The sequence below is a fragment of the Bombina bombina genome, chromosome 12 (assembly GCF_027579735.1).
Source record: "Bombina bombina isolate aBomBom1 chromosome 12, aBomBom1.pri, whole genome shotgun sequence".
In the NCBI taxonomy this organism is placed as follows: Eukaryota; Metazoa; Chordata; class Amphibia; order Anura; family Bombinatoridae; genus Bombina; species Bombina bombina.
Window position 1 is genome coordinate 145,016,464 of NC_069510.1, and position 23,885 is coordinate 145,040,348.

Here is a 23,885-nt window from a genome sequence, read left to right on the forward strand (position 1 = left end):
TTTCATAGTACCGGCCTGGCCTCGCAGGATTTGGCATGCAGACCGGGTAGAGATGTTGTCTTTACCTCCTTGGAGGCTTCCACTTCGAAAGGAGCTTCTGAATCAGGTTTTTTTTTTCCATCATCAAAATCTAGATTCTCTGAAGCTGACTGCTTGGAGATTGAACGCTTAGTTCTGTCCAAGCGGGGTTTTCTCTGATCTGAAGTCATAGAGACTTTGATTCAGCCGCGTAAGTCTGTGACTAGAAAGATTTTCTTAAGATATGGCGTAAATATCTTTATTGGTGTGAATCCAAGGGCACTCATGTAGTAGAGTTGGGATTCCTAGAATTTTGTCTTTTCTCCAAGAAGGATTGGAGAAGGGTTTATCGGCGAGTTCCCTAAAAGGGTCAGATTTCTGCCTTATCGATTTTGTTACATAAACATCTGGCTGATGTCCCAGATGTTCAATCTTTTTGTCAGGACCTGGTTAGGATCAGGCCTGTGTTCAAACCAGTTACTCCTCCATGGAGTCTGAATTTAGTTCTTAAAGTTCTTCAAGGGGCTCCGTTTGAGCCTATGCATTCCTTAGATATTAAGTTATTATCTTGGAAAGTTTTATTTCTTGTTGCCATTTCTTCAGCTCGAAAAGTGTCTGAACTTTCGGCATTACAATATAATTTGCCTTACCTTATTTTTGATTCGGATAGTTATATGTACTAAACTAGGGTTCCTTCCTAAGGTTGTTTCAGACGGGAACATTAATCAGGAAATTGTTGTTCCTTCCTTGTGTCCTAATCCTTCTTCTCCAAAGGGGAACGTCTTTTGCACAATTAGGACGTGGTCCGTGCTTTGAAATTTATTTACAAGCGACTAAGGATTTTCGCTGGTCGTCTTTTTTGTTCGTCGTTTTTTTCTGGGAAACGTAGGGGTCAGGAAGCTATGGCTACCTCTCTTTCTTTTTGGTTGAAGAGTATCATCCGTTTTGCATATGAGACTGCTGGACAGCAGCCCCCTGAAAGAGTTACGGCTCATTCCACTAGGGCTGTTGCTTCCTCATGGGCATTCAGAAATTAAGCTTCTGTAGAAGAGATTTGCAAGGCTGCAACTTGGTCTTCTCTTCACACTTTTTCTAAATTTTACAAATTTGACACTTTTGCCTCGGCCGAGGCTGTTTTTGGGAGAAAGGTTCTTCAAGCAGTGGTGCCTTCATCCGTGTACTCTTTGGTATTCTATCCCACAAGTAAGGATGAAATCCATGGACTCATCGTGTCTTTAAAAAGAAAAGAAAATGTATGCTTACCTGATAAATTTGTTTCTTTTTAGACACGATGAGTCCACGGCCCGCCCTGTTCTCTGAGACAGGTTATTAATTTTTGTAAACTTCAGACACCTCTGCACCTTGGCTTTTCCTTTCTCTTCCTAACTTCGGTCGAATGACTGGAGTGGGAGGGAAGGGAGGAGCTATATATAGCAGCTCTGCTGTGGTGCTCTTTGCCTCCTCCTGCTGACCAGGAGGTGAATATCCCACAAGTAAGGATGAAATCTGTGGACTCATTGCGTCTAAAAAGAAACAAATTTATCAGGTAAACATAAATGTTCTTTTTCCGTCTGAATGCTATGAGGCCGATTTATCAAAGTGCGAACGGACATGATCCGCTGTATCGATCATGTCTGCCGCGCATCGATAAATGCTTACACCGGCATTTATCATTGCATAAGCATTTCACTAGCAATGCTTGTGCAATGCCGCCCCCTGCACATTCGCGGCCAATCGGCCACTAGAAGGGGGTGATAATCAACCCGATCGTATGCGATCGGGCGGATTGCTGTTCATGCCTCAGAGGTGGCGAGCGAGTTAAGGAACAGCGGTCTTAAGGCTCACGCAGAAACAGTTACATTTGGCACAATATGAGGCTTGTTAAATCGGCCCCTAAGACTTCAGGTTTTGCAGTCCTATCGCGTAGGACTTCTTTGGTTAAAGTCTTGGTCTGTAGATATGGTATCTAAGACCAGACTTCTTTTGTTACCGTTTAAGGGGAAGATTTTGTTCGGGCCAGGCCTGGACAACATTTCCACAGTAACAGGAGGGAAGGGTGCCTTCCTTCTCCAAGATAAGAAGGCGAGAACTAAGGGTCGCCAATCCTCTAATTTTCATTCCTTTCGTCCAGACAAATCTCAGCAGACTCAGTCCTCCCCCAAACCTGAACAGTCTAAGGGTACTTGGAAACCTAACCAGTCCTGGAACAAATCCAAACAGACCAAGAAGTCTACAGATAGCAAATCTGCATGAAGGGCCGGCCCCCTATCCAGGACCGGATCGAGAAGGGGGCAGACTGTCTTCCTTCCTAGAGGCTTGGGTCCAAGACGTTCAGGACCCCTGGGTATTAGATGTAATTTCCCAGGGTTACAAAATAGAGTTTAAATCTCATCCCCCTAGGGGAAGATTTCATCTTTCAAGATTGTCTACAAGAACAGAGAAAAGAGCAGCCTTTTTAGACTTTGTTTGGTATCTTGTCTCCTTGTGAGTAATCATGCCGGTGCCCCCATCAAAAAGGGATCAGGGTTTTTATTCAAACCTCCTTTGTAGTTCCCAAGAAGGAAGCAACTTATCGCCCAATTCTGGATTTAAAATGTCTCAACAAGATTCTCAGGGTCCCCTCCTTCAAAATGGAGACCATCAGGTCCATCTTTCCTTTAATCCAGGAGGGACAGTTCATGACCACAATCGATTTTAAAGGATGCATACCTTCATGTACCGATCCACAAGGATCATTTTCAGTTTCGGATGTTCGCATTCCTGGATCAACATTTCCAGTTCCTAGCCTTGCCATTTGACTTAACTACTGCTAAGAAGATACGTTTTAATAGGATTTTTAAAAAACTAGGCACACATTTGTCAAAGTTTACATTAACTTTAAGCAACCGTATGTTTTTATTATTATTAAATAAGGTTTGTTTTTAGACTTTCCCACAGGTTTGCTAGATTATTTTGCTTATCCCTCTCATTTTAAACCTTTTAAAGCTTTTTATACTATAAAGCTTTTTGTCCCTTTCATTTAATACACTTAGGCAGTTTGTTGCACTTCCAAAATAACTTATCTTCTTATCATTCCTTTTACTTAGGGTTTGAGAGATCCCTATATTTTTGGGAGCTTGTGTGTTTTGCTATTCTAGGCGCTAATCATTTTGTACTTAGCTACTGCTCCCAGAATTTTTACAAAGGTTTTGGGAGCTAGCAGTGGCCAGATCTCAGGGTATAGCAGTGGCTCCTTACCTAGACGATATCTTGGTTCATCTCCATCTTTTCCTTTGGCAAGATATCAGAGTCTCTTCTGTGTCTTCTCAGAACTCACGTATGGAAGATAAATCTAGAAAAGAGTTCCTCGTTTCCCAGTACCAGGGTTGTTTTTCTCAGAACTATCATCGATTTAATATCCATGAAGATCTTTCTGACAGGTCAGAGACGTTCCAAGCTGGTTGCAGCATGTCTATCCCTTCAGACCACACCAAATCCTTTGGTGATTCAGTGCATGGAGGTAATTGGTCTCATGGTGTCCTCCATGGACATTATTCCTTTTGCCCGCTTCCATCTCAGATCTCTACAACTATGCATGCTAGGGCAGTGGAACGGAGATCACCTAAACCTATCTCATCAAATTGTTCTGAACAATCTGACAAGAGACTCTCTCTCTCTCTCTCTCTCTCTTGGTGGCTCTGTCAAGATCACTTGGCCCTAGACACGTGCTTCTTGAGACCATCCTGGGAGATTGTGACTATGGATGCCAGCCTCTCAGGCTGGGGAACAGTCTGGGGTCCCGAGAGGGTTTAGGGGACTTGGTCCCGAGAAGAATCTTCTCTTCCAATCAATATCTTGGAACCTCAGGAAATTCACAATGCTCTAAAGGCATGGCCCAAGCTCTTTCCTGCCCGGTATATAAGATTCCAATCAGACAATATAACCTCGGTAGCTTACATCAATCACCAGGGAGGAACAAGAAGTTCCCTTGCAATGGTAGAGGTGTCTCAAATTCTTCAATGGACGGAGTCTCACAACTGTCTACTTTCCGCGATTCACATCCCAGGGGTGGACAACTGGGAAGCGAACTTCCTCAGCAGACAATCTTTTCACCCGTGGGAGTGGACTCTTCATCACGAGGTGTTTTCCGAGAGAACTCTCAAAGAGTTCCGGAAATAGACCTTATGGCTTCTCGTCTCAATTCCAAACTACCCAGGTACAGGTCGATATTGACGGATACTCAAGAGGAACTAGTAGACGCATTAGCAGTTCCATGGAGATTCAATCTCATGTATCTTTTACCTCCATTGGCCCTCCTCCTTCAAGTAGTGGCTTGCATCAAGCAGGAGCAGGCTCCGGTGATTCTAACAGCACCATCCTGGCCTCAAAGGACCTGGTTTTCGGATCTACAAAGAATGTCTTCCTCCCCTCCGTGGAGGTTACCTTATCGAGCAGACCTTCTGATACAAGGCCTATTTCTACATCAAAATCTAGATCTCTGGGGGGTGTCCGGGCTCTGGCCCAAGGTGGTCTCTAAACTGAAGACTCTGCTTAGGAATCTACATTCCGCCGTGTAATCCATATTTTTATAAACCATCCTCTACTATATTGTATACCATTCTACAGAGCAGAGACTACTGCATCGTACCTATAGTACCTATATTTCCCCTTCTATATTGCAAGTCTTTCAGGCCGGACCGCTGAGAACTTTGGCGGCTCTATTAGAGAAGGTACTCAGCACCCCCCCCTTGGACACCAGGTGCCGAGAGAAGATAAGTAATTCTCTCAACAACTCTTATATTATGGAGGAGCTACTTGCTCTAATACAAGCCTTATTAGAAGAAAGAGGAAGGAGGATATACTGTACAAAAGGATTGATTGAATCGTGATTTCATCTACTGCGCAACTAGGGGATAAATGGTTGAACAGAGATCAGGTACCAGCCTCAAGGCACTCAAGCCTTGCAATCTATGAGACAGAGGAGAACCGAATAGGAGAGCCGCAGGAGGGGTCTCAAAAGGGCTCCCCTTGCCTTGATTTGGGAGAGCGTGCAGTGGAGCGTTTCGTGCCTACAACCAGGGAAAGATTAATGGCCTTTGTGGCCAAGCGACCAACTTCTGCTAGCCATGTTTAGATCGCCCTGCTAGATATTGGTTGTAAACAGCGGGAGCAAGATCCCACTTTGACACTTATGGGGAGCAGAGCTGACTCTCCTAAGAGGGACATGGATGTCATGGGAACTCAACCTATGCAATACCAGGAAGAGGACGGAGATGACAGGATACTACTGCCTATTGATACTTGCTCAATGCGTTGGAATGCCCAAGGGTTTGGAGCCCTCTATACACAGACGACTGTGAGAGCGGGAGAAACCTGGACTGTGGACTGTGCGGTTCAGGCCCTTTGGGGGGAGGGGGGTACTTAAATGATATAATGCTAAATCTCCTTGGAACACCTAGAGATTCTATGTAAAATTGTATTATTACTTGTGGGTTTAGTACTTATTTAGCTAGTGTAGGGAAATATACTAGATGGGCAACTTTGTGCCGTAATAAATACCATTCAATCCTGCGTTTAAACACCAGAGTTGTTAGCCGGAATAGTTATGTACTCTGGTCCCTAATTTGACTTAATTTGTATAATAGAGTATTTTTTGCACATGTAAGGTTGTATAGTCTTACTTGGTTGTAAATCATGTTGCGGAGCAATTATCAAGGGTATGAGTCCTATATCTTGAGTGATAATAAGCTGCAAAGGTACAAGAGAGGTTTCAATTCTAACCCTAGGCTACAGAAATGTTATTTTATCTGTTATTTTGTACAAGAGTGGCCGGTACATCCTCGTTTTTGTCATTTTGTTTGGAATGGGTCCAAGAGTGGCCCTGTTGTTGTTCCCCAATCTTCACCCCTCATTTATAGTTAATATTCTTGGCCCAAGAGTGGCCATTAGTTATTAACTGGGGTATGCTTATCTCCTAATGCCTAATGATTCGACAGAATATAGAAATCTTTGATAAATAAGAACAAATTTGGTTTTGAATATGTTTAGTTTTTTTGGTTCTGCATCTGATCATATTGATGTTATAGGGCACAGGTAGTGCTGTAAAGATCTTAAACTACTGCAGAACGTGTTATTTCCATATTGTCTTATGTGTATAACTCTCCTGTACAGGCCCTGTAATTTGTACTGTTGTCTTTTACTGGTATATAATGTCTGCACTTATTTTGGTTAACCTCAATAAAAAATAAATAAAAAAAAGTAAATCTAGATCTCTGAGACTGACTGCCTGGAAATTAAACGCTTAGTCTTATCCAAGAGAGGTTTTTCAGTTAGTGTCATAGACACTTTGATTCAGGCTCACAAGCCGGTCACTCAACGTATTTACCTTCATTGGTGTGAGGAACGTAATCTTCCATGGCACAAGGTGAAGGTTAACTGAATCCTGTCTTTTTCTCCAAGATGGTTTGGAGAAGGGTCTGTCCGACAGTGCTCTAAAGGGTCAGATCTCGGCCCTGTCAGTCTTACTGCACAAGAGATTAGCAGATCTTCCAGATGTCCAGGCCTTTGTTCAGGCTCTGGCTAGAATCAGGCCTGTTTTTAAACCTGTTGCTCCTCCTTGGAGTCTCAACCTTATCCTGGAAGGTTTTGTTTTTGTTGGCTATTGCCTCTGCTCGCAGAGTCTCTGAGATATCTGCTTTGCAGTGTGATCCGCCTTACCTTATTTTGCATGCTGATAAAGCACTTTTACGTACTAAGTTAGGTTTCCTACCTAAGATAGTATCGAATCTCAACATCAATCAGGAAATTGTTGTTCCTTCCTGTGTGCTAATCCTTCTTCCTCGAAGGAACATTTGCTCCACAATCTGGAAGCTTGTACGTGCCTTAAAATTCTATCTTCAGGCTACTAAGGATTTCAGGCAATCCTCTTCTTTGTTTGTGTTAAATTCTGGTAAGTGCAAGGGCCAGAAGGCCACTGCGACTTCCTTATCTTTCTTACTGAGAAGTATCATCTGTCTGGCTTATGAGAAGGCTGGACAACAGCCTGCTGAGAGGATAACGGCTCATTCCACCAGAGCAGTTTTGTCTTCCTGGCGTTTTAAGAATGAAGCTTCTATGGATCAGATTTGTAGGGTGGCTACCTGGTCCTCCTTACATACTTTTTCAAAATTCTATAAATTTGATGTTTTTCACTTCTGCGGAAGCAGCTTTTAGGAGAAAGGTGTTACAGGCTGTGAAGCCTTCAGGATCCGCATTTTTCTTTTTTGCCCTCTCGTTTGGTTCATTTAGAGTCCTCTGGAGCTTGGGTATTGGTTCCCAACAGTAATGAATGCACTTGTGGACTCTCCCTGCCTTTGGAAAGAAAACCAGATAAATTCCTTTCCTGGCAGGGAGAGTCCACGACCCCGCCCGTAATATTTTTTGGGCGGCTTCCCCTTCTGGCACCTCCTATACCCTAATGTTTCTCCTGCTTTTCCTTGTTCCCTCGGCCAAATGACTGGGGGGATAGGGGAAGTGGGAGGGATATTTATAGCCTTTGGCTGGGGTGTCTTTGCCTCCTTCTGGTGGCCAGGTGTTGATATTTCCAACAGTAATGAATGAAGTTGTGAACTCTCCCTGCCAAGAAAGAAAGGAATTTATCTGGTAATCATAAATTTAGTTTTTTTCCATCCCTCAAGTTTATGAATTCTATTATAGTCCTCAATCTTCTTGACTATCTCATTTGTAGGACTCGGCTCTCTCTTTACACTTTCATTGGCCTCTCCATTGTGAATTGGATTTGTTTCTTTAAATTAAACCTCCCAGCAATGTCACGTTGATATCATATTTCCTTCATTGTTTTTATAGGGAGTTTCCACACTTCTCAAACACATCCCCCAAACAGACAGACAAGATGCTGTCTCAGAGTTATCATGATCAAACGGCAGGTACACGCAAAGCATTCAGGGAGAGGAGGCAAAAGGACGACCAGTGGAGACGCCCATCCAGATCGCCCTCTCTAGGAGCAAATAGCCTGACTGAGAGCAGAGAGCAGAGTCCTGCAGGTGAGGGTGGTGGTAGTGTTCTTGATTAAATCTGTTAAACCTATAAAGTAGCATTAGTACATTGAGTCTTCCTGTAACCTATACGTTCTATGTGTACCATGTATCTGACTACCATAGTAATTCTTGAGTAACACCACATGATGAATCATGGGAATATTTATTTTTTAAGACACAATGAGTCCACGGATCATCTTAATTACTAATGGGATATTCACCTCCTGGTCAGCAGGAGGAGGCAAAGAGCACCATAGCAAAGCTGTTAAATAGCTCCTCCCTTCCCTCCCACCCCAGTCATTCTCTTTGCCTACGTTAGTGATAGGAAGAGGTAAAGTGAGGTGTTAGAAAAGATTCTTCAATCAAGAGTTTATTATTTTTAAAGTAGTACAAGATTGTGCTGCTTTGTTCTAGGGTGTAGCCGTAGTCCATATCATTCTCTTCAGTAGAGCTTTGGTGGCTTTAAAGCAATGGGAACTTGTGGGACATAATTCTCACTGCGCCTCCCATATTATTGCTACCCTAACCCTGAAAACCTGAGGGATTTTTACTCAGGACTTGCGTTTATTCCCAGGTCCATGGGAGGGAGAGGACCTCTTAAACCTGGAACTGCCTTGCTGCCAGGCAGAAGATGAGGTAAGTGCTGACTTTATTTCTGGGAGTAGGAAGGAACTCAGAAAGAGTCTGGGCACTTTATTATTTTTAATTCAGACCTCATGGAACTTTGGGCTCTTGTTTAAGGGTTTATCAGTTTTCTCCTTATGTTTTAGGGGACTCTATAAGGCAGTTAGGACGCAGGCACTGGGGTTGAATACATGTCTCATCTCCCGGCAGTTGCATATCTAATAATTGCCGACCGGGAGATTACATACTGACAGAGCGATGTGAGATTTCTATGTTATGTGCAACAATAGGTCTGGCAGCTGGCTAAACTGCAGCTGTTTAGGAGATCACATTTTAAACTCCGATGAGCCGTTAATAGAAGCTCAGTGTGAGGGAGTTTTTATGTTTAGCTGTAACCAAGTGGAATGAGCAGCTTTTATACCCAAGTTGTTCAGTACATTTGTTGCTCCCGGTGGCTGTACTTAAATGGCGACCGGGAGATGGCTGTGAAAATGCCGACGAAGGGCGGATCTTGTAAATGGCTCCAATGTAGTTGCGCATCTCCTTTTCCCAGCGCTTCCGGTTATCGGAAGGAGCGGACTCGGAGGAACTTAACACTTAGAAGTTGCACAGTACAGACAGCACCTCCTTCCTCACACATCCGGTTACGGAAGGAATGGAGGAATTATGTCTGGGTAATTGCGCTTAAGGACAGCGCTACAGTTGATTCAAGATTAAGTAGAGAGGCTGTCTGACTCCTCAGCTGGGTCAAGCTGAGAGGTAAAGGGAGCTTTTACAGTTCTAATGTTCCTGCTGTATATACTCACTCTCTTCTTTCATCAATAAAATAAAGATGGTTGCACTTTAAACACTTAACAAGAAAACAGAATGTTTCATTTTAATATTTAAAGAGACAGTAACGGTTCTCATGTGTTAATTTTTATTGCAAATTCACTCCTTTCTGACCCCACTCCTACCACGACTTTGCTGTTTAGGAGTTTATTGACAGGGGACAAACTATGCACAATTTTCCTATTGTTTACCAAAAATGTATGGCCCACATGCAGTGCCCTGCGCTTCCTTTCTCACTCCGCCTGGATTTTTCCCTGCATTTCCTGCATTATCTGTTTTCCCATAAGGTAGAAAACAGTACTAAGGGACATATTTTCAATCATTTAGGATGATTGATTTAGTAGTTGTTATTTTGAATGTTTCTTCCCTGTAACTGTAAGGGGAAGATACTTCGATAGTATCTGAGGGGGATTTCTCAGTCTAAGATGGAGTAATGTCTTTCTCTGATCCTGAGGTTGTTCGGGTTCAGTTTTTTAGCTTAAATACCTCCAGTTGTTAATTGAGGAGGTTTTGGCTGCCTCGGATGACTCCGACACTAGAGTTACTATACCCTTAGAGGATAGTTGTGTTCTCTAAGATTAGAGGATCTATATAAAGAAAAAAAAAGAAAAACAAAAACTTCAATGGCAGCCAGCTGTGTAGATTGCTACCGTCACTAGTGCGCCTATAGGTTCGATGCGTTGTTCTCAGGATGGTAACCTCTATGGATGAAATCCAGGATAGGATAAAGGCTCTCAAAAGAGCTAATTCCTTCTTTTTTTACAGATGGTTCCCTGCTACTTGTCATCTGGGAAAAAATATTTCAGACACCTTATGGGCCAATGGCCACACCTCTCGTCTGATCTTGGTAGCTAAGCAGGGTCGGGCCTGGTTGTACTTGGATTAAAACCTTGTCTTCTAGGTTTACGCTGTTAGCAATTCCTTACAAGGGGAACACCTTGTTTTTGGACCTGGCCTGATGGAAATTATCTCTGATATCACGGGAGGTAAAGGCAATCTTCTCCCTCACAATAAGAGAAATAAACAGAAAGGACGACAGGAAACCACCCAAGAAAGTAATTTTGTTCCTTTCGTAATTTCAACGGAAATTCTTCCTTTTACACCTCCAAGCAGGAACACTCTCTAAACCTTCATGGAGATCCAACCAGTCTTGGATCAAGGGTAAACAATCCAAGAAGCCTGCTATTGAATCCAAATCGGCATAAAGGGCATGCCCCCGATGCGGGACCGGATCTGCTTGGGGACGACTTTCCTTCTTAATTCAGGCTTGGGTTCAAGACGTTCAGGATCCCTTGGCAATAGAAATAGTATCTCAGGGATCCAAATTGGAGTTCAAAAGTTTTCCTTCCAGAGCAGGTTTCTTTTTTCAAGATTATCTGCAGACCAGACAATAGGAGAGGCATTCTTATATTGTGTAGGAGACCTCTCGGTCCTGGGAGTGATTGTTCCCGTCCCAGTATAGGGTCAGGGTTTCTATTCCAATCTGTTCGTGGTTACCAAAATGGAGGGAACCTTCAGACCAATTTTAGATTTAAAGAGTCTAAACAAGTTTCTCAGGGTTACAGTTAAACATGCTCAGGCAATCGAATGGAGATTATGCAGTCTTGTCTCCTCGAATAACTCTGGAGCAGGAGACAAGGGACTCTCTTCAGTGGTAGTTGTCTCTGGATCATCTCTCCCAGGCAACCTGCTTTCGCAGACCATCTTGGGCGGTTGTGATAACAGACGCCAACCTTCTGGGGTGGGGAGCAGTCTGGGGCTCTCTCTAGGCGCAGGGAGTTTGGACTCAGTCAGAGTCTGGTCTTCCTATAAACATTCTGGATCTGAGGGCAATCTTCAATGCCCTTCTGACCTGGCCCCATCTAACTTAACTCCGGTTTATCAGGTTCCATTCGGACATCATAACTTCAGTAGCTTACATTACTCATCAATGGGGAACGAGGCGTTCCTTAGTGATGACAGAGGTAACCAAAATTATTCAGTGGGCAGAAGCCCACTCTTATTGCCTATCGGCGATCCACATCCCAGCGGTGGACAATTGGGAGGCGGATTCCTGAGCAGGCAGACTTTTTATCCAGCACTCCATCCGGAAGTATTTTCAATCCTAATTCTCAAGTGGGGTCAACCAGGAATTGGATCTCATGGCACCCAGACAGAATGCCAAGCTTCTGAGATACGGGTCGAGGTCCAGGGACCCCCAGGCGGAACTGATAGATGCTCTGGAGGTCCCTTGGACCTTCAGTCTAGCTTACCTATTTACTCAGTTCGCTCTTTCTCCTCGGGTATTTGCTCGAATCAAACAGGAGAAGGCTTCGGTGATCCTCATGGCTCCGGCTTTGCCTCGCAGGATTTGGTATGCGGATCTGGGATGGCATCCCTACCACCTTGGAGGCTTCCATTGAGGAAGGACCTTCTGATTTAGGGGCCCTTCCTTCACCCAAATCTAGTTTCTCTGAAGCTGACTGCTTGGAGATTGTATACTTAATTTCTCTTGCAAGGTGTATCCAGTCCACGGATTCATCCTTACTTGTGGGATATTCTCATTCCCTACAGGAAGTGGCAAAGAGAAGACACAGCAGAGCTGTCCATATAGCTCCCCCTCTGGCTCCGCCCCCCCCAGTCATTCTCTTTGCCGCTCTAACAAGTAGCATCTCCACGTGAGGGTAAAGTGAATGTGGTGTTAGATTTGTAGTTTTTATATCTTCAATCAAAAGTTTGTTATTTTTAAATAGTGCCGGTTTGTACTATTTACTCTCTAGCAGAAAGTGAAGAAGAATTCTGCTGAGAGGAAAATGATTTTAGCATGTTGTAACTAAAATCCACTGCTGTTCCCACACAGGACTGGGGAGTACCAGAAAACTTCAGTTGGGGGGAATAGTTTGCAGGCTTAACTGCTACAAGGTATGTTCAGTCATCTTTTTCTAGTCAAGACTTAGTAATGCTAGAAGACTGACAAGAATCCCCATGTGGGGAAGGTAAGCCATATTCTGAGACTCAGTATGGAAGGAAGGCTTAATTAACAGGGCTCAAAGACTGGTGGACACTGTTAAGGGGCAATCGATTATTTTATAGTGAAAATATGACGATTGTACAAGTATTTATTACTTTTGGAGTGTTTTATGGAGTTTTATTCCACATGGCAGAATTTTAGACACCTATTTAGGGTTTTGAAGGCCCCACAACTCCGGAGTGGAGAGGGAGGGGGCCTAAATTTCGCGCCTCAGTTGCGCAGTTCATATTGCAGACAGCTTCATACAGCTTCACGTGGAGGGTCCAGAGACTACTAAGAGGACTCCATAGAGGCTTATTTTCATCAAATTAATCCCCAGGGCAAGGTAGGGCCACAGCAGATTGCTGTGGCACAGTGCTGTAGTTTGCTAACCGGTTGTCAGCTTTAGGTTGCTCCGGTTCGGGCATTAAGGGGTTAATTGACTTGAAATTTACTGTGCAATCATTCCAAAGCATTAAGATAGTGTGGTAAAAATGTCAGAAAGATTGGATAATTTTTTAAGATTTAGTAAAAAAGTGTGTGCTTTTTATTATTTAAAGGCACAGTACCGTTTTTTCTCAAATTGTATATTTCAGTATTTGAGTGCTGTCTAAGTCTGTTTAACATGTCTGAGCCTACAGATAGACGTTGCTCTATGTGTTTAGTAGCCATGGTGGAACCCCCTTTACATTTGTGTTTTAAGTGTGCTAATGTATCTAAGCATTTTAAAGATCATGATGTTTCACTTTTAAATGTATCCCAAGATGATTCTTTAACAGAAGGTAATGAGGATAGCCCACCTTCCTCTCCCCATGTGTCGACACCAGTTACGCCCGCGCAAGCGATGCCTAGTACCTCTAGCGCATTGGCCCCTATTACATTACAACAATTAGCAGCAGTCATGGATAATTCCCTTGCGGCATTTTTATCCAAACTGCCAGTTTTTCTTAAAAAGCGTGATAGCTCGGTTTTAAGAACAGAGTATGAGCAATCAGAAGCTTTGGAGGATTTATCTGTTGTACCCTCACAACACTCTGAAGTGTCGGTGAGGGATGTGCTGTCCGAGGGAGAAGTTTCTGACACTGGAAAGGTTTCTCAGCGGACAGAATCAGATTCCTTAGCATTTAAATTTAAGCTGGAACACCTCCGTGTGCTGCTTAAGGAGGTATTAGCTACGCTAGATGATTGCGTGGTCCCAGAGAAATTGTGTAAAATGGACAAATATCTAGAAGTCCCTGTATACACTGATGCGTTTCCGACCCCGAAGAGGGTGGCGGATATTGTGGATAGGGAGTGGGAGAGACCAGGTGTACCCTTTGTTCCCCCTCCTATCTTTAAGAAAATGTTCCCCATTACTGATCTCAGGCGGGACGCATGGCAGACGGTCCCTAAGGTAGAGGGGGCAGTTTCAACACTAGCCAAGCGCACAACCATACCAATTGAAGACAGTTGTGCGTTCAAAGATCCTATGGATAAGAAATTAGAAGGGTTACTAAAGAAAATATTTGTACAACAAGGTTTCCTTCTCCAACCTATTGCCTGCATTATTCCTGTAACTACTGCAGCGGCTTTCTGGTTTGAGGCGCTGGAGGAGTCGCTCCAGACGGAGACCTCATATGACGAAATTATGGATAGAATTAAGTTTATCACAGATGCCGCTTTGCAATTAGCTAAGTTAGCGGCGAAAAATTCTGGTTTTGCCATCATGGCGCGCAGAGCGCTTTGGCTTAAATCATGGTCGGCCGATGTGTCGTCTAAGACAAAGTTACTGAATATTCCTTTCAAGGGAAAGACCCTTTTCGGGCCTGAGTTGAAAGAAATTATTTCGGATATCACTGGGGGAAAGGGCCATGCCCTCCCGCAAGATAGGCCTTTTAAGGCTAAAAACAAGGCTAATTTTCGTTCCTTTCGCAACTTCAGAAGCGGTCCTGCTTCAACCTCTGCGACCGCAAAGCAAGAGGGTAACTCTCCACAGCCCAAGGCAACCTGGAAGCCTTTGCAGGGCTGGAACAAGGGTAAACAGGCCAAGAAGCCTGCAGCTGCTACTAAGACAGCATGAAGGGGTAGCCCCCGATCTGGGACCGGATCTGGTAGGGGGCAGACTCTCTCTCTTTGCTCAGGCCTGGGCAAGAGATGTTCCCGATCCCTGGGCATTAGAGATAGTTGCTCAGGGATATCTTCTGGAATTCAGGGACTCTCCTCCAAGGGGAAGGTTCCACATTTCTCGTCTGTCTACAGACCAGACAAAGAAAGAGGCGTATCCAGTCCCAATTACAGAACAAGGGCTGGGTTTTTACTCAAACCTGTTTGTGGTTCCCAAAAAGGAAGGAACTTTCAGACCAATCCTGGATCTAAAAATTCTAAACAAATTCCTCAGAGTTCCATCCTTCAAGATGGAGACCATTCGGACAATCTTACCGATGATCCAGGAAGGTCAAAATATGACTACCGTGGATCTAAAGGATGCGTACCTTCATATTCCTATCCACAAAGATCACCATCAGTTCCTAAGGTTCGCTTTTCTGGACAAGCATTACCAGTTCGTGGCCCTTCCCTTCGGGTTGGCCACCGCTCCACAAATTTTCACAAAGCTGCTAGGGTCCCTTTTAGCGGTACTAAGACCGCAGGGCATTGCAGTAGCACCCTATCTGGACAACATCTTAATACAGGCGTCGTCTTTTCTCAGAGCCAAGGCTCATACAGATATTGTTCTGGCCTTTCTAAGGTCTCACGGGTGGAAGGTGAACACCGAAACAAGTTCTCTGTCCCCGCTCACAAGGGTTCCCTTCCTGGGAACATTAATAGACTCGGTAGAAATGAAAATATTTCTGACGGAGGTCAGAAGGTTAAAGCTTCTAAGCACTTGCCGAGCTCTTCATTCCATTCTTCGGCCATCTGTAGCTCAGTGCATGGAGGTAATCGGATTAATGGTAGCAGCAATGGACGTAGTCCCTTTTGCTCGAATTCATCTCAGGCCACTACAATTGTGCATGCTCAAACAGTGGAATGGGGATTATGCAGATTTGTCTCCTCAAATCCAACTGGACCAGGAAACCAGAGATTCTCTTCTCTGGTGGTTGTCTCAGGATCACCTGTCTCAGGGAATGTGCTTCCGCAGACCCGAGTGGATCATCGTTACGACCGACGCCAGTCTGTTAGGCTGGGGCGCGGTCTGGGGCTCCCTGAAAGCTCAGGGCCTATGGTCTCGGGAAGAGTCTCTTCTCCCGATAAACATTTTGGAACTGAGAGCGATATTCAATACGCTCCAGGCATGGCCTCAGCTAGTGGTGGCCAAGTTCATCAGATTTCAGTCGGACAACATCACAACTGTAGCATACATCAATCATCAGGGAGGAACAAAGAGTTCCTTAGCGATGAAGGAAGTAACCAAGATAATCAGGTGGGCGGAGGATCACTCTTGCCACCTTTCTGCAATTCACATCCCAGGAGTAGACAACTGGGAAGCGGATTTCCTAAGTTGTCAGACTTTTCACCCGGGGGAGTGGGAACTCCATCCGGAGGTATTTGCTCAGCTGACTCAGTTTTGGGGCATTCCAGAGTTGGATCTGATGGCGTCCCGTCAGAGCACCAAACTTCCCCTTTACGGTTCCAGGTCCAGGGATCCCAAGGCGACATTGATAGATGCTCTAGTAGCGCCTTGGTCCTTCAATCTGGCCTATGTCTTTCCACCGTTTCCCCTTCTCCCTCGGCTGATAGCCAGAATCAAACAGGAGAAGGCCTCGGTAATTCTGATAGCGCCTGCGTGGCCACGCAGGACTTGGTATGCAGACCTAGTGGACATGTCATCTGTCCCGCCATGGACACTGCCAATGAGGCAGGATCTTCTAATACAGGGTCCATTCAAGCATCCAAATCTAGTTTCTCTGCAGCTGACTGCTTGGAGATTGAACGCTTAATTCTATCCAAGCGTGGGTTCTCTGAATCAGTCATAGATACTCTGATCCAAGCTAGAAAACCTGTCACCAGGAAAATTTACCATAAGATATGGCGAAAATATCTTTGTTGGTGTGAATCCAAGGGTTACTCGTGGAGTAAAATTAGGATTCCAAGAATATTGTCCTTTCTCCAAGAAGGATTGGAAAAAGGTTTATCAGCTAGTTCCTTAAAGGGGCAGATATCCGCTCTGTCGATCCTTTTACACAAGCGTCTGGCAGCAGTACCAGATGTTCAAGCGTTTGTACAGGCGTTAGTCAGAATCAAGCCTGTCTATTAACCTGTGGCTCCTCCATGGAGTCTAAATTTAGTTATTTCAGTTCTTCAAAGGGTTCCATTTGAACCTTTACATTCCATAGATATTAAGTTATTATCTTGGAAAGTTTTGTTTTTGGTAGCTATATCTTCTGCTCGAAGAGTTTCAGAATTGTCTGCTTTGCAGTGTAATTCACCCTATCTGGTGTTCCATGCAGATAAGGTAGTTTTGCCTACAAAACCTGGTTTTCTTCCTAAAGTTGTTTCTAATAAGAACATTAACCAGGAAATCATTGTTCCTTCCTTGTGTCCTAATCCAGCTTCTAAGAAGGAACGGCTTTTGCACAATCTTGATGTGGTTCGTGCTTTAAAATTCTATTTACAAGCAACTAAGGACTTCAGACAAACATCATCTTTGTTTGTTGTCTATTCTGGTAAGAGGAGAGGTCAAAAAGCGACGGCTACCTCTCTTTCCTTCTGGTTGAAAAGCATCATCCGATTGGCTTATGAGACTGCTGGGCAGCAGCCTCCTGAACGAATTACAGCTCATTCCACCAGAGCTGTGGCTTCCACTTGGGCCTTCAAGAATGAGGCTTCTGTTGAACAGATTTGTAAGGCAGCGACTTGGTCTTCACTGCATACTTTCTCCAACATAGGTGTGTCCGGTCCACAGCGTCATCCTTACTTGTTGGATATTCTCTTCCCCAACAGCAAATGGCAAAGAGCCCAGCAAAGCTGGTCACATGATCCCTCCTAGGCTCCGCCTTCCCCAGTCATTCTCTTTGCCGTTGTACAGGCAACATCTCCACGGAGATGGCTTAGAGTTTTTTGGTGTTTAAATGTAGTTTTTATTCTTCAATCAAGAGTTTGTTATTTTAAAATAGTGCTGGTATGTACTATTTACTCTGAAACAGAAAAGAGATGAAGATTTCTGTTTGTAAGAGGAAAATGATTTTAGCAACCGTTACTAAAATCGATGGCTGTTTCCACACAGGACTGTTGAGAGGAATTAACTTCAGTTGGGGGAAACAGTGAGCAGACTTTTGCTGCTTGAGGTATGACACATTTCTAACAAGACTTGGTAATGCTGGAAGCTGTCATTTTCCCTATGGGATCCGGTAAGCCATTTTTATTAAATAAGAATAAAGGGCTTCACAAGGGCTTTAAAGACTGGTAGACATTTTTCTGGGCTAAAACGATTGATATATAAGCATTTTTAATACTTCATAGTTTTGAGGAGTTATTTTATTCTTGGGAATTATGTAAAAAAACAGGCAGGCACTGTATTGGACACCTTTTTCACTGGGGGCCTTCTCTAATCATAGGCAGAGCCTCATTTTCGCGCCTCTATTGCGCAGTTGTTTTTGGGAAGCAAGACATGCAGATGCATGTGTGAGGAGCTCAGATACATAGAAAAAGCTTACTGAAGGCGTCATTTGGTATCGTATTCCCCTTTGGGCTTGGTTGGGTCTCAGCAAAGCAGATACCAGGGACTGTATAGGGGTTAAATATAAAAACGGCTCCGGTTCCGTTATTTTAAGAGTTAAAGCTTTCAAATTTGGTGTGCAATACTTTTAAGGCTTTAAGACACTGTGGTGAAATTTTGGTGAATTTTGAACAATTCCTTCATACTTTTTCACATTTTCAGTAATAAAGTGTGTTCAGTTTAAAATTTAAAGTGACAGTAACGGTTTTATTTTAAAACGTTTTTTGTACTTTGTTATCAAGTTTATGCCTGTTTAACATGTCTGAACTATCAGACTATGTTCTGTATGTGGGGAAGCCAAGGTTCCTTCTCATTTAAATAGATGTGATTTATGTGACACAAAATTTAGAGAAAATGATGCCCAAGATGATTCCTCAAGTGAGGGGAGTAAGCATGGTACTGCATCATCCCCTCCTTCGTCTACGCCAGTCTTGCCCACACAGGAGGCCCCTAGTACATCTAGTGCGCCAATACTCCTTACTATGCAACAATTAACGGCTGTAATGGATAATTCTATCAAAAACATTTTAGCCAAAATGCCCACTTATCAGCGAAAGCGCGACTGCTCTGTTTTAGAAAATACTGAAGAGCATGAGGACGCTGATGATATTGGTTCTGAAGTGCCCCTACACCAGTCTGAGGGGGCCAGGGAGGTTTTGTCTGAGGGAGAAATTTCAGATTCAGGGAAAATTTCTCAACAAGCTGAACCTGATGTGATTACATTCAAATTTAAATTGGAACATCTCCGCGCTCTGCTTAAGGAGGTGTTATCTACTCTGGATGATTGTGAGAATTTGGTCATTCCAGAGAAATTATGTAAGATGGACAAGTTCCTAGAGGTCCCGGGGCCCCCCGAAGCTTTTCCTATACCCAAGCGGGTGGCGGACATTGTAAACAAAGAATGGGAAAGGCCCGGCATACCTTTTGTCCCTCCCCCTATATTTAAGAAATTGTTTCCTATGGTCGACCCCAGAAAGGACTTATGGCAGACAGTCCCCAAGGTCGAGGGGGCGGTTTCTACTCTAAACAAACGCACTACTATCCCTATAGAAGATAGTTGTGCTTTCAAAGATCCTATGGATAAAAAATTAGAGGGTTTGCTTAAAAAGATGTTTGTTCAGCAAGGTTACCTTCTACAACCAATTTCATGCATGGTTCCTGTCACTACAGCAGCGTGTTTCTGGTTCGATGAACTAGAAAAGTCGCTCAATAAAGATTCTTCTTATGAGGAGATTATGGACAGAATTCATGCTCTCAAATTGGCTAACTCTTTTACTTTAGACGCCACTTTGCAATTGGCTAGATTAGCGGCGAAAAATTCAGGGTTTGCTATTGTGGCGCGCAGAGCGCTTTGGCTAAAATCTTGGTCAGCGGATGCGTCTTCCAAGAACAAATTGCTTAACATACCTTTCAAGGGGAAATCGCTGTTTGGCCCTGACTTGAAAGAGATTATTTCTGATATCACTGGGGGTAAGGGCCACGCCCTTCCTCAGGATAGGTCTTTCAAGGCTAAAAATAAACCAAATTTTCGTCCCTTTCGCAGAAACGGACCAGCCCCAAGTGCTACATCCTCTAAGCAAGAGGGTAATACTTCTCAAACCAAGCCAGCCTGGAGGCCAATGCAAGGCTGGAACAAAGGTAAGCAGGCCAAGAAACCTGCCACTGCTACCAAGACAGCATGAGATGTTGGCCCCCGATCCGGGACCGGATCTGGTGGGGGGCAGACTTTCTCTCTTCGCTCAGGCTTGGGCAAGAGATGTTCTGGATCCTTGGGCGCTAGAAATAGTCTCCCAAGGTTATCTTCTGGAATTCAAGGAGCTTCCCCCAAGGGGGAGGTTCCACAGGTCTCAATTGTCTTCAGACCACATAAAAAGACAGGCATTCTTACATTGTGTAGAAGACCTGTTAAAAATGGGAGTGATTCATCCTGTTCCATTAGGAGAACAAGGGATGGGATTCTACTCCAATCTGTTCATAGTTCCCAAAAAAGAGGGAACATTCAGACCAATCTTAGATCTCAAGATCCTAAACAAGTTTCTCAAGGTTCCATCGTTCAAAATGGAAACCATTCGGACAATTCTTCCTTCCATCCAGGAAGGTCAATTCATGACCACGGTGGATTTAAAGGATGCGTATCTACATATTCCTATCCACAAGGAACATCATCGGTTCCTAAGGTTCGCCTTTCTGGACAAGCATTACCAGTTTGTGGCACTTCCATTCGGATTAGCCACTGCTCCAAGAATTTTCACAAAGGTACTAGGGTCCCTTCTAGCGGTGCTACGACCAAGGGGCATTGCAGTAGTACCTTACTTGGACGACATACTGATTCAAGCGTCGTCCCTACCACAAGCAAAGGCTCATACGGACATTGTCCTGGCCTTTCTCAGATCTCACGGGTGGAAAGTGAACGTAGAAAAAAGTTCTCTATCTCCGTCAACAAGAGTTCCCTTCTTGGGAACAATAATAGACTCCTTAGAAATGAGGATTTTTCTGACAGAGGCCAGAAAATCAAAACTTCTAAGCTCTTGTCAAGTACTTCATTCTGTTCCTCTTCCTTCCATAGCGCAGTGCATGGAAGTAATAGGTTTGATGGTCGCGGCAATGGACATAGTTCCTTTTGTGCGAATTCATCTGAGACCATTACAACTGTGCATGCTCAGTCAGTGGAATGGGGATTATACAGACTTGTCTCCGACGATACAAGTAGATCAGAGGACCAGAGATTCACTCCGTTGGTGGCTGACCCTGGACAACCTGTCACAGGGGATGAGCTTCCGCAGACCAGAGTGGGTCATTGTCACGACCGACGCCAGTCTGGTGGGCTGGGGCACGGTCTGGGAACTCCTGAAAGCTCAGGGTCTTTGGTCTCGGGAAGAATCTCTTCTCCCGATAAATATTCTGGAACTGAGAGCGATATTCAATGCTCTCAAGGCTTGGCCTCAGCTAGCAAAGGCCAAATTCATACGGTTTCAATCAGACAACATGACGACTGTTGCGTATATCAACCATCAGGGGGGAACAAGGAGTTCCCTGGCGATGGAAGAAGTGACCAAAATCATTCAATGGGCGGAGACTCACTCCTGCCACTTGTCTGCAATCCACATCCCAGGAGTGGAAAATTGGGAAGCGGATTTTCTGAGTCGTCAGACATTTCATCCGGGGGAGTGGGAACTCCATCCGGAAATCTTTGCCCAAATTACTCAATTGTGGGGCATTCCAGACATGGATCTGATGGCCTCTCGTCAGAACTTCAAGGTTCCTTGCTACGGGTCCAGATCCAGGGATCCCAAGGCGACTCTAGTAGATGCACTAGTAGCACCTTGGACCTTCAACCTAGCTTATGTATTCCCACCGTTTCCTCTCATCCCCAGACTGGTAGCCAGGATCAATCAGGAGAGGGCATCGGTGATCTTGATAGCTCCTGCGTGGCCACGCAGGACTTGGTATGCAGACCTTGTGAATATGTCATCGGCTCCACCATGGAAGCTACCTTTGAGACAGGACCTTCTTGTTCAAGGTCCGTTCGAACATCCGAATCTGGCCTCACTCCAACTGACTGCTTGGAGATTGAACGCTTGATTTTATCAAAGCGAGGGTTCTCAGATTCTGTCATTGATACTCTTGTTCAGGCCAGAAAGCCTGTAACTAGAAAAATCTACCATAAAATATGGAAAAAATATATCTGTTGGTGTGAATCTAAAGGATTCCCATGGAACAAGATAAAAATTCCTAAGATTCTATCCTTTCTTCAAGAAGGTTTGGAGAAAGGATTATCTGCAAGTTCTTTGAAGGGACAGATTTCTGCTTTATCTGTTTTACTTCACAAAAAGCTGGCGGCTGTGCCAGATGTTCAAGCTTTTGTTCAGGCTCTGGTTAGAATCAAGCCTGTTTACAAACCTTTGACTCCTCCTTGGAGTCTCAATTTAGTTCTTTCAGTTCTTCAGGGGGTTCCGTTTGAACCCTTACATTCCGTAGATATTAAGTTATTATCTTGGAAAGTTTTGTTTTTGGTTGCAATTTCTTCTGCTAGAAGAGTTTCAGAGTTATCTGCTCTGCAGTGTTCTCCTCCTTATCTGGTGTTCCATGCAGATAAGGTGGTTTTGCGTACTAAACCTGGTTTTCTTCCGAAAGTTGTTTCTAACAAAAACATTAACCAGGAGATAGTCGTGCCTTCTTTGTGTCCGAATCCAGTTTCAAAGAAGGAACGTTTGTTGCACAATTTGGATGTAGTTCATGCTCTAAAATTCTATTTAGATGCTACAAAGGATTTCAGACAAACATCTTCCTTGTTTGTTGTTTATTCTGGTAAAAGGAGAGGTCAAAAAGCAACTTCTACCTCTCTCTCTTTTTGGCTTAAAAGCATCATCAGATTGACTTATGAGACTGCCGGACGGCAGCCTCCTGAAAGAATCACAGCTCATTCCACTAGGGCCGTGGCTTCCACATGGGCCTTCAAGAACGAGGCTTCTGTTGATCAGATATGTAAGGCAGCGACTTGGTCTTCACTGCACACTTTTACTAAATTTTACAAATTTGATACTTTTGCTTCTTCTGAGGCTATTTTTGGGAGAAAGGTTTTGCAAGCCGTGGTGCCTTCCATCTAGGTGACCTGATTTGCTCCCTCCCATCATCCGTGTCCTAAAGCTTTGGTATTGGTTCCCACAAGTAAGGATGACGCCGTGGACCGGACACACCTATGTTGGAGAAAACAGAATTTATGTTTACCTGATAAATTACTTTCTCCAACGGTGTGTCCGGTCCACGGCCCGCCCTGGTTTTTTAATCAGGTCTGATAATTTATTTTCTTTAACTACAGTCACCACGGTATCATATGATTTCTCCTATGCAAATATTCCTCCTTTACGTCGGTCGAATGACTGGGGAAGGCGGAGCCTAGGAGGGATCATGTGACCAGCTTTGCTGGGCTCTTTGCCATTTCCTGTTGGGGAAGAGAATATCCCACAAGTAAGGATGACGCCGTGGACCGGACACACCGTTGGAGAAAGTAATTTATCAGGTAAACATAAATTCTGTTTTTGCCAAATTTTACAAATTCGATACTTTTGCTTCTTCGGAGGCTATTTTTGGGAGAAAGGTTTTGCAAGCAGTGGTGCCTTCCGTTTAGGTTACCTGTCTTGTTCCCTCCCTTCATCCGTGTCCTAAAGCTTTGGTATTGGTATCCCACAAGTAAGGATGAATCCGTGGACTGGATACACCTTGCAAGAGAAAACTGAATTTATGCTTACCTGATAAATTACTTTCTCTTGCGGTGTATCCAGTCCACGGCCCGCCCTGGCAATTAAGTCAGGTCCAAATTTATTGTTTAAACTACAGTCACCACTGCACCCTATGGTTTCTCCTTTTTCTCCTAACCGTCGGTCGAATGACTGGGGGGGCGGAGCCAGAGGGGGAGCTATATGGACAGCTCTGCTGTGTGTTCTCTTTGCCACTTCCTGTAGGGAATGAGAATATCCCACAAGTAAGGATGAATCCGTGGACTGGATACACCGCAAGAGAAAGTAATTTATCAGGTAAGCATAAATTCTGTTTTTATCCAAGCGGGGATTTTCTGCTTCGGTCATAGAGACCATGATTCAGGCTAGTAAGCCTGTGCCTAGAAGGATTTACCATAAAATTTGGCGTATATACCTTTGTTGATGTGAATCCAAGGGCTACTCATGGAGTAGGGTTAGGATTCCTAGAATTTTGT

At 44.1% G+C, this 23,885-nt stretch overlaps 1 protein-coding gene across 2 annotated transcripts in view; it reads left to right on the top strand.

Moving 5' to 3' along the window:
* Positions 1-23,885, top strand: part of AKNA (AT-hook transcription factor) — a 203,982-nt gene that overhangs the window by 98,282 nt on the left and 81,815 nt on the right. For both annotated transcript variants that reach the window (XM_053695755.1, XM_053695756.1), the window contains exon 14: positions 7,843-8,039. In XM_053695755.1, coding sequence (XP_053551730.1) covers positions 7,843-8,039 — 197 coding nt within the window. The remainder of the gene's footprint in view (positions 1-7,842; positions 8,040-23,885) is intronic.